The sequence below is a fragment of the Egretta garzetta genome, unplaced genomic scaffold (assembly GCF_000687185.1).
Source record: "Egretta garzetta isolate BGI_Z169 unplaced genomic scaffold, ASM68718v1 scaffold79, whole genome shotgun sequence".
Lineage (NCBI taxonomy): Eukaryota > Metazoa > Chordata > Aves > Pelecaniformes > Ardeidae > Egretta > Egretta garzetta.
The window spans coordinates 5106939-5118354 of NW_009260791.1; the positions used below are offsets into that span (position 1 = coordinate 5106939).

Sequence of the window (11416 nt, forward strand, 5' to 3'; positions counted from 1 at the left end):
TGCTTCTGAAAATTGTACTCTTTAAAATTATATGCATTCTAAAATACACTTCAATAAAGAAAAAGTGATTCTCATCCTTTACGGTTTTGAATGCCCCCAGATTACACTGATGTTAACAGTTCAAAACAAATTTGGTCTTCAGGTCCTGATCCAGGAAAACATTTAAGCACACACTTTTCTGTAATTGCAGAAGCAAATAGCACAGTTGATATTTGTAATTGTTTTACTGGATCAAGAGAAACACAGGAACAAGTTAGTTTTTGAAGGACAAACTGAAAATTCCAGACACTGAATTACACTACGTAGTCAATAGACTTTTAAAAAAATTTTAGCTGACCTATCAAGATAGTAACTTTTAGGGTATTTTGAAGAAAAAAGTGGAATGATCCGCTACTGTAAACTGACGGCTCCACTGACTCCATGTTAAGAACGCGACCCATACCCTGCAAACTCTTGCATCAATCTTGGGTCCAGTTTCAGTTCAGTGCAGCACGACTCCAACAGTGATAGAAGAGCTTCTGAAGTTGCTGGGAGTTAGGATAGAAAAAGGACAGCACGACTAGCCACAACCTTAGAAGCACACATACTGTTAAATGTCCCACTTGTTTTTAGCCATATACATCCTCTAAATCTCACTCAGGTCACAGAAGATACTGAAAATAATTAGTCTGATGCAAATTACATAGAAGTCCAAAACAACTGTGGGAACCGTCGAAGAAATGAGTAAACAAATGAACAGGAAAAAAATACTTTTAGGCAGATGAGATTTTACTGTGAATTTTTTATCCACCTTCATGTACTATTGCTTAAAGAGCTGGCCTGTGATAAAATGCTCGTTGCATCTTGACTTTAGCCTTTCATTACCACCGTGGGGTGGAAAAACAATGTTCTAGACTGACAGCACGTATGCAGTCATAACCAGCTAGCCATAGACCTCAAAGAAATGCACCTTTCTATAGATAAAAAATGTGGCTCTAAAGGTAAAATTGTTGCTTTTCCCAGTCACCATAAATATAAACAACATTTCAGTGATGTACTCCTGTCTTTACTAGCCATTCTAATTAACTCTGTGAAATACGATAATTTCTGCTATGCTAATTGAAGACATAGTTTCAGCCGTGCCACTCTACAGTTTCCTTTCAAGAACTCTTCAAATAACTTAAAATTACACATTATTCTGCTATAAAAAAGTTCCTGTTATCTAAACTTGGTTTGTTGTCAGACGAATGCATTGCTGAATTGCAATTGCTGAAAGTTTCTGTATCACCCCACACTACATTCACACCTCTGACTTTAAACGTTCGTCCTCTTAAGGAGGTACAAACCTTTTTCCCAGCAATCCGAAATAAACACCTTTCCAGATTGTTACTTGAAAATGACAGTTCACATGTGAAGTCTCCTCTCACAAGTGTCTTTAATGCATTAGAAAAGCAACAAAAAGCTAAAAATAGACATGCATTCTCAGCGCTTTCAAGGATGCTTGTACTGGCTAAAAATCAATAAAATTAGCTCTGTTCTTACAGTTCATAATTTTAAGGCAAATGTTCCTCGTTGCTGCATTTCATTATCAATACTTAGCCAAAGAGAAGACACTACTAAGATAATTTTGAAAATTAAAAGCAAAATGCTTTATAATTAGTCTTTTATTAATTTAGAGCATTCAAAATATAAAAATAAAAGGCTTTAAACATACTGTATATACATATACAGCCTTCGGTTTTACATCCTTTCCAACATGAATTTTTTTTTTCAGTTAATAGCTCAGCCTGATCTTTGATAAAAAGAGAACTATTAGAAAGCAGAAAAGACAGCATTGTTTTAGAAAACAAACCCATGAGCATGCCAGCCTAATCCTCCATCACTCCTGGTGTAATATGGGGGCTGATTCAGTTTTACACTGGAGGACTTCCCTATCGGGACCATGCAAACACAGTGGGGCTGTCTTAAAAGGGAGTATAGGGCTTCACTGATTTCTTTGAAAACCTTTGACGCTCTGGGAATGGAGTGTGGGGTTTTCAGATTAAACATTTAAATTCTGCACTTGCATACACTGCATATTTCCCAAATTAATCCATTCACCTCAGTGGGTTCACTCCATATTTATACACCCATACCTGACAGCAGCAGTAGACCCTTGTTTATTATTAAAAAAAAAAAAAACAACAATTCCCTTTTTCCTTTGTTTATTGTAAAGTGGGTTAAAGATGTGTGGCTAATAAGCTAACATGTTGTGGTTTTCAGTTTACCCATGTGTATAAGCAGGAAAAAAAGTCCTTGGGTAAAGGCATATTCAAGATTGCAGGTTTACATTTTAAAAAGAAAAAAAGTTATGAAAATTCACACACAAAAAAAAAAGTCCATCACAGACAGTTCACCAAGGGCCAAGGCCAGATACCTTTGCTCGCTCTGAGCAACGCTTCTGCACGCAGCTCCACTGACTTCCCACTCTGGGTAAGGTGGTGCCCACAGCAGGCAGAGGCGCAGAGAGCTCTACCTAAACACGAAAGAAACCAAAAATGGTTCACGATGGTGTATTCCCATGCAAGGAATAATTGACCATGCCTTGTCCTTGCTTTATAAATTATCCTGATTTAGCTGAAGACAAGATAATGCAAACAACGCAGACAAACTAAGGCTCCGTCTCTCTAAGTAATTCCCAAAACACACCAATGCCTCAGGAGAAGCTCAGAAAAGACAACTTTTATTCCAGAAATGACCTCTTTTTGCTCGGGAAAATGGTGACAACTTTTAACATAGGCACACTTTGTTCAGGCTTGTAAATTCTCAGAGCTCAAAAAGCTGTGCTATGGAAGGGTTCTCTTTTTTTTTTTTTTTTTCCTGATTTTTTTCCTTTGATGTATCTTGTTTGTGCTGTATGGATAACAATAGGTAGACTTAATAATTCTATAAGCCAGGAAAACAGCTAAGCTAAAATCCTGTTGCCAACTTAATCATATATCACGACCTTTTTCTTATCTTTTTTTTTTCTCCATTTTATTTTTAGTGAAGAGCTTGTCTAGAATTAAACCAATTCCTTTTTCGTGGTGTTTAAGGCTCATCTTATTTCAGCTACAACTGCATAAAGGCAGAGCAACATCCATCACGTCACTAACAGCATGGCAGTGTGGAAATGCACTTGTGAGAGCACTGTCTTTAGTAGTTTCAGAGAAACAGTCTCTAAAAAGAAGTGTTCTACTGAGTAACAAGGGCGTCAGCATCTCAATAAAGCTGAAAGACATCAAATGCCTTTGCTGTACTGAGGCTGAAGGGTATGGGTTCACTCCCGAGATCAGGTGTCTCTTTCCTTAGGCCCATAATACAATACCTATGTTCTTTATAGATACAAAGTTCAGTTAACTATTTTTTTAATGCAAAAAGCAAAAGTGGCAGGAGCCAGTCGAGTTCATCAATATTTCCGAGGATATACTGTATGCAGCATTTGTATTGGTTACTTAGATTATTATGAAAATTTACCCACAGCTGTCTCAGTGATGAAAGCTGGAAATACACAGACAGAGGACTATATTTTAGGAGAGAACTGTATTTTACCTTCCCACTGAATGAATGTTTAATATGGTATGCAGATACAGCAACATTGGAAGAATGAAGCTTTCTCCTCTGCTTTAACTAGCTCTAGTGTAATTTAAGTTATTGCACAACATTTATAAAAATACACAATATATTAATATTCTATGAAGGATATGAAATGTCACACCAGGCTTAACTTTTTTTTTTTTCCGTGTTCATAATCTGAACATACCTACAGCATGTGGAAAGCATTCTGGAATAACAGTCAGAATTTTATTATTGCCCAAGAAAAAATAGGTAAATTTTCAAAGATCAGAACGATAGCTCTCTGGGGATTAAAGTTTAAAGCAAAATAATAATAAGTACTGGCACAGAGTACTTGCCACTGGATACAGAAATGTAGAAAGGGAATTTGATAATATTAAATAATATCTGTGTTTGTAGCACCACCACCAGTATACCTATAAGGGAAAAAAATGCTTCAGAACAACAATGTAAACTTTACCAAGAGCCGTATTTTACATTCATTAAAGCAGAAATTAAAGGCAACTTCCTCTTAAAAAAAAATTACAACATATTCTTGGGGCTGAAAATGCTGGACGCAAGTGAGCTGAGAGGGACGGTATAATTCTGTTCTGCAGCGGGGCTGCTGACCCACGTGGTTTTGTGAGCATCTCTGCACAGGTTGCACACAAATGGCATTTTCCTCTGCAGCTTGCAGTTTTGTTCAGATATTTTCCACCCATTTCTGATTGTATACTTAACATGGATGTGGTGTTTCATGACTCTGCGAGGCTGGCTATAGCTGGGGAGAGTTACTTGGCTGGATTTCTGCCTTTGAATCTGCTGCTAAAGAAATAACTGTATTTATTTCATGAGGCATTGAAGCCTCCACTGTAGGCTCAAAAACAGGGTGAGAAAAAACTTCCCTAAATCTCGTCATCTGAGGCTATCACCCCACCACGCAAAGACACAGAAAATAGATAGAAAGTCACCTTTTCAACTTTGAAAAAAAAAAAAAAGTAGAAATAAATGTACTGGAAGGTGAAAACAAATGCTGTCAAAAGCCTATATTTACAAATGGATAAAACCACAAAGGTATTACTACGGCCTGATGATGGCGACATGCCAGAAGAATCTGAGAGCCACATATTGCCCTGGTTCTGTATTTGATTACCAAAACCCAACAAAACAACCAAAAAGTGCTCTCTCAATAGCAGTGGATTGTACAACTTCGTTGATGAAAGGATTGCTCTCTCGGCAGTTGGCAAATGCCTCCCGTTTAGCCGCCTTTGCTGATTCGAGGCATAGCAGAATTTTCTGTGGTGATTTTTCTTTATTGATTTTTTTACACAAATCTTAATAACAATTGCACATTTAGAAAGTCTGTGATGATTAAGAATAAATATGTGTGGTTTGACCAGGAGAGAGTGGGAAAAGGCTCCACGAGCCCTTGGAGGGACACAAGGTCTTTACTTAAAGAGCACAACACCACGCTTCTCTCAGTTTCTGATGTTGTCTTCAGCTCTTTCAATCCCAAAAGCCTTACAGGAGACAAGTCACGAGGAGAAATGCCAGATACCGCCGGCACGAAGAGAGCAATCTGCCAGCCAGGCTCAGGGGACGATCAGCTAGTGGGCTCGTGGTGGTCCTGGACCAGCTCCTGCATCAGAGAGCAGAGGCCGTGACCGAGTGGCTGCCCTCCCTGGCCGTCTGCATGCCCTTGAACGCCAGCGAGGCGGGGATGTCGCAGCTGTGAGGGGACAGCGGGGTGCCTCCAGCGTGCTGCCAGCCATGGCTGGCCATGTAGCTGGACGGGGCAGCACTGTACGTCATGTAAGGTGACACTTGGGCTGGTGTGGCGTAGGGAGGCATGGCTGGTGCTGACACGAAACTGCTGACGGCCGGGAGGCCATTGGGTGCCTGAAAGGAAAGGGAAAAACGTTTCTAAGAGAGTAAGACACAGCAGATCTGCCGTAAAAGAAGCTGCCTTCAGATGCTGCCCTCAGAGCCTTCGTACAAGAGCCAGGGCCAGTGATGCCCATGGGACACCCAGAGAGCCACCCATAACCACTCCCCTGGTTTCAGGGGCACAGTGACCCCCTTGTGCTTTGCTTTTAAGACCAGCTACCCTGCATCAGCCCTGCACACCTCTCCCAGCAGCCTGTCCCAGTCAGTGACCAGCCACAGATGTTTAGGGAAGACACACTGAGAGCAGGGCAGGAACTGCTGAGCCCTCCCGTACGCTCGCCGACCTTCCCACAAGCTGTTGTTCAGGGACTCCTTCAGCCCATGGTTGCATCTAATCATCACGTTTGAGAGCTACCACTGAAGATATTTATGATGAGTTCATCTCATCTCTCTCACTGAGCACCTTCATCTTCTTGGCAATGAGTCCCATGGGTTGGAGTGGCTGGGCTGTAACATTGACCCACCTTTCCCAAATTTTGCATGGGCTGTTGGCCATTGTGGCGGGTCCCTGGCAGGTAGTGCTGTGGCGTTTTAAGCTGGGTGTGGTGACCATGGCCATACCAGCAGCAGGAGAGACAGACCCATCCCAGTGCCTCACCTACCCCAGCCCCAAAAGAGGGTGGGCTCAGCCCTGAGCTGCAGCAGGCAGGCATGGGCACAGATCCCGAAGCAACGCTCCCCGGAAGGGAGAGGTAACAAGCAGCTGGGGGGGATGGGGACATCTTAAACTCTTTGGTAACTCTTTACTCAGTGCATGAGTCAGAACTATAGTATTATTATCATTGATTATGTCTTTTAAAAAATCTGTTTCCTAGGTAGTTGGGATATAACCTTGCAAATGTTCTTTGCTCACAGCTTCTCCTGATTTCAATAGGGCTTCTGTACACAAAACAATGGCACAGCTATTTTCCTAGGTCCTTCCGTAGGCTGGGAAGAAGGGTTTCTATTTAAATAGAGAAGGGAGAGTCCTTCAGTCTGCCATGGCAGAATTTCACAATGAATGAGTCCTTATTTAAATAAAAAGTGTTTGGTGGTTTATTTCACACCCTGTAAATGCTTCTTCAGTAGAACAGGTACAAACCGAGATAATTTATCTTGCTGAAGTTTTGATTTCTGTAGTGTTTATGTTTTAGCATTTGCAGAGGTACTTTTTCCCAGAAACATTTCCTATCTGAATATGAAAGAACAGGTAATGATTCAGCAAATCATGTACCATCTGCCATTTTTAATCACCTGGTAGAACCGGACTTAACCTGGATAGTACGGAGTTAAGAAATGGAACAGACTTTTGTTTCTGCTAAACCTTCACATGATGTTAACATTTCATTTGTACAAATCCTGTCTGGATTGCACCTGCCTAAATTTCCAGTATTTACCCCTATAACGGCACTGGCCTGGTTTCAGGCTCATGAATTTGCTGCCAGTGTAGCTCACAGGTCCACTGGCTGGACTATCATCTCATTGCCACTTGGGAAACCAAGCAGTAATCCTGCTGGAGTCAATATAAACGTGTACAGCAATCTAAAACAGCAGGAGGCAGTGACAGGATCCCAGCCTCAAACCTCTGATAGGTGTATTAATTAGTACAAAACATACAGCTGCAGCAGCAACGTAATTGTCATTCCAAATCCATAAACACTTTGTTGAAGCTGAGCTTGCCTTATTCTTTTGAAAATCCAAATATGTGACCTGACCTTCAACTCCAATTACACGTCCCCTACTGTGTCTCAGAATTACACTTTAGCCTCAGCTCTAAATATCAGTGTTTGCAACAATGCTAATTAATACAAACCTTCAAATAATTGCACTGTAAATTAGTACACTTCTTAAATCACATGGAAAATTATTTCACTGAATTTACTGGAAAGTAAAAAGTGTGACAGGCCCTAAAAAGCCGCTGTTCTCTAAACTCCCTGCCTATTCCACTGTGTAAAGTGCTTTTCAGAAGAATGTGAAACAAGAAAAGAGCACCTCTCTGGTTTTTTCTAACAAACAGCAACAAAAAGCTTTTCACAGAGGCTGTAGAGCCATTAGAGCCATTTTGTAACACTGGGACATCAAGAGCCCCAACCCAAAGGGATCCTGCAGAGGGAACTACAGAACCTCAAAGGGGTGCTGGAAAGAGGAAAGCCCTGGGGCAAGTCCCTGGCAGCACACACCTCCAGCCCTTGAAGGTCCAAAGAGGGTTTTTGGACTCTGCAAGGTCACCCCACTCCGCCAGGCTTGCCCATTCCCAAGCATGCTGGTACCAAGCCGTGGGCCCAAGGATGTGCCTGGAAGGCCCATTTTTAAGTAGGATTCCTCACTATGAGTGGTCACATCCCATGAACCCTTGGCTGTGCTTTTGAAAGGATTCCTCCTAGGCCGCTGAGGAGGCACATGTCCCTCCAGCCTCCTGTGCTGTCACTGCTTCCCTCTACCACGTGTGGCTCTGGGAAAAGCCAGAGTCCTTGTTTGCCACAGAGAAGAAGCGAAAATGCTTCCCATATGCTGTACAGACTGCCATGCCATAGGACGGCCTCCAACCGTTGGCACTTCCTCTTAGAGCTCTTTAGAAAAGGCAGATGCTCTAACAACACCTCATCTGAGGAAGAGTAAGACTGTAAACACATCCTTCAAAGTTGTGCACAGTGCTGCATTATGCCAAGGCGAAATACTGCGTGATGTAATCGCATTGCCAAGCACGTCTCCCCACCCCACTGTCACGGGCCAAGAGCATGTGGGTAGTGCTATCTGTGAGAAAGGCAGCTTTTGCTCCTCAAGAAATTACCTTCTGCTGTGTCCAAACGTTGTGTTCGGGCAAAAAAAAAAGTCCCTGGAGATGATGACTATGTTGGTACATGTAAATAAAACAGACCAGGGCCAATTCTTTGGCCCTGAGGGTGGGAAGCGCCATGCAACACCCAGCCCTACACCTCTCCTCTCTTCTGCCAGAAACAGGGTGGCCTTGGCCACGCAGCCTGTTGGGCAGGGTCCCTGGGCTGTGCCCTGCCCAACCCCACGCTGGGGCAGAGGCTGACTGTGGGCTACTGGGCGCAGGCTAGATCTGCGCCAGGCAACATGCCAGCAAGCCACCTCTTTGCTGGTCCACCGATGCTCGAGCCTGTGTCCTGGCCTCCTGCAGCTCCTACAGACAGGGCTGCCAGGGGGTTCTCAGCAACCAGAAACTGAGCACTTTGCATGATTTGGAGCAAATCTGAGGTCCTGAACATCTTGCATTCACTCAGGCACTGTTGAATATTTAATCCAACCATATATATGTTCCTTTACTTTTATTTATCATTGTCTGGCCTTCCGTAGTGTGGTCTTATGGCATGAAGTAAAATGAAAGTCTTTGAACTGTAATTAATGGAGAAGCCCTAATTTGTTACTGAATTACACTGGAGGTGCTACTTGGGTTGTTACTAATGAAACAGGTGGGACTTGACTAAAGATTAGCTAGTTTTTGTAAAACCTTAAATTAAAAGAACACCTATCCTGATTTATAACAGACAGAACAGCCCTTTTACCCACCCACCACTACCACCCTTTAGGTAAATTGCAACTGAGATTACCGATGGGTTTATAGTGTCTAACTATTTTGAACATGAGAAAGATCTTGCCCGAGCTACTGAGGGCAGGACGTGGAGGCAGCTGGGGAGGGACCACCAGTTGCGACCTGCCAGAGGCCACCAATGCTGGAAAGCTGCCTCGCTGAGTTAATGAATCATTCTTATGTTCGTTCCAGCGCTACAAAGCTTTACCACTCAAAACCACCATGATGTGAACGCCAGTAGGTGCCTTCAGCCAGCCAAGCAGGCGGCACTGGGGTGGGTAAGGACTGGCCCGGCATGGAGTGCAGTCTTGCTTCAGGGGAGGCTTGAGCCATAACCGCAAAGCAGCCAGAGGCCTCCTCTGGTCCAAATTTAAAGCTGAGGGGATAGAGAAAGCCTCACCTTATGTGACTTAAAACTGTGCTACTCAAAAAAAAAAAAAAACCCAACTGATTTTCATCTCTGACTTTCATCAGTGAAGGACTTGACCCAATAATTTTAACCGCAAGAGTTTTTACTTCTAAACAGCTTTCGGTACAACATGTAGGTTATCGGAAGGGTTGAATCTTGTCTGTCAATCTGGCACTTGTTAGAAACATGACATGCACTTAAAATAAATGGAGGGGATTAAGTTCCATGACCCTGTATATACTGGATGAATAATTCATCCTGCAGTATTTCAATCAGAGGAAATGAACACCAAAATCTAAACATTCATAATTAGGAGTGCGAGAACCCCATGGTGTTTATGGATTTTTAAAACCCTAGAACTTGTTTTAAGTGCAGAGCTTCTTGAACCTGGTTTCTAAGTTTTATAAATATTTTTGTTCTTAATTTAAACCATTGCTTTTCAAGGGAAATCTAATTTTTTAAAGCAAACAAACAAACATGTAGTTTGAACGGAACAAGAACCTCTGTGTGCAAATGATAAGGGTTCCTGTTTGAAAGCGCTTACTGTCCAGCTTCTACAAGACCAGAGAGAAACATTTGCACTGAGTTGCTGCCTCTATCAATGCTTTGAAACAACTTACAGAATAAGTATTTACAAATTTTAGAGCTGCATTCAAAACCTAGAACACACGACCCCCCTCCAATGCGCCAATTCAGTTAAAAATGTTCTCGCAAAGATACCTGCAAGAAACAGTGGTTGGGTTAGGATCACAAGTGGGGTCTGGCGTCTTTCTGCTGACTTACTGCTGGTAGGCACCAGTGCCAGCAAAAGGAAGAGCCAGGCCAGAATTCAAAGCCAAGGTGGACATAAAATCTTTCTTCAGGTCACACAAAATGATGCTGCTGAAACAAATGGACTGCATGTATTTTCACCAGTGAAGGAGCTGGTTCAGTAGTTTTAGCAGAGAAAATTCTCAGTTTTAGACACTTTAGGTACAACGCTAACTAGAGAAGGCTTTTATTGTCCTTGTTCTCAGCCTGTTTGGGATTTGGGGCACAGAGGGCATGGGTGGATGAAAAGTAAGTCTAGAACCAAGCTTCTGTGGGATTGTCTGTGGAACAAGAAATTTCCATTAGCTGTTTGGACTCTGAAAAGTCAAAACAGTTCTTCTTCAAACCCAAGATAACTCCCGCACACCCCTTCATTTCTGTGATGAAGGTTATGTCGGTATTATGTGTCATACAGCTTCAGCCTCCTCTCTCCTGCATGGTAAGGAGAGACAGGGCACAAGCTTTCTGGGCAAACTTCCCAATCAGTTCACATCAGACGAACTACCTGACTTTTTTTTTTTCCTGCCTTGGCCATGTTAATACCAGAGAAACGCACAAGTTACATTCTGCTTTCAGACACTATGGTACAAATTCAAATTCTATCTTGTAATTAATTGATATTACTTTATTTTGTTTCATCCCCCTCTCTACTTTTCTTTTTCTGCCTTTTGCTTCCTAGGTATATGTTCTCCGAGTATCAAAATTAGACCCTTTCCTTGAGATCTGTTCCCACGTGGCTTCTAAATGTTTCAGAAAATGAGCCAGAGACATAGCATTCAAAATCACAGACCTACATTTATGTTAGTTATCATTAATAGCAACAATGCAAACGGTCTCCTTTCAGGTGTACATGAATAAAAATGAGAGCGGATTCGAGGCCACATGTGGATGCCACCTCAGTTTTATAGTCTAACTCTAAAGTAAGTGTGCTAAAGAATGTAAATGATTCTTCTTATTTTAAAGTTATTATTGCCAATGATTTGAATCACTTGCCCATTGTAATGTAATAGCTACAATATTCTATTAAGTAAGTAGATAATTTATTGCAGAGACTAAGAGTGTATGCTTTGTAGAAGTATTCTAAATGTCTATTAAAAAAAAAAAAAAGTGTTTCTGGAGAAACAACATAGGCTTCCGGGTCACGCCCCCCCCTTCACCCACCT

At 42.1% G+C, this 11416-nt stretch overlaps 1 protein-coding gene across 1 annotated transcript in view; it reads right to left on the reverse strand.

Annotated features, from left to right (window-relative positions):
- Positions 1-5196: 5196 nt before the first annotated feature.
- PAX9 (paired box 9) overlaps positions 5197-11416 on the reverse strand; it is a 29060-nt gene continuing 22840 nt past the window's right edge. Inside the window, 1 exon segment of the mRNA XM_035902039.1 lies at positions 5197-5451. Coding sequence (XP_035757932.1) covers positions 5197-5451 — 255 coding nt within the window.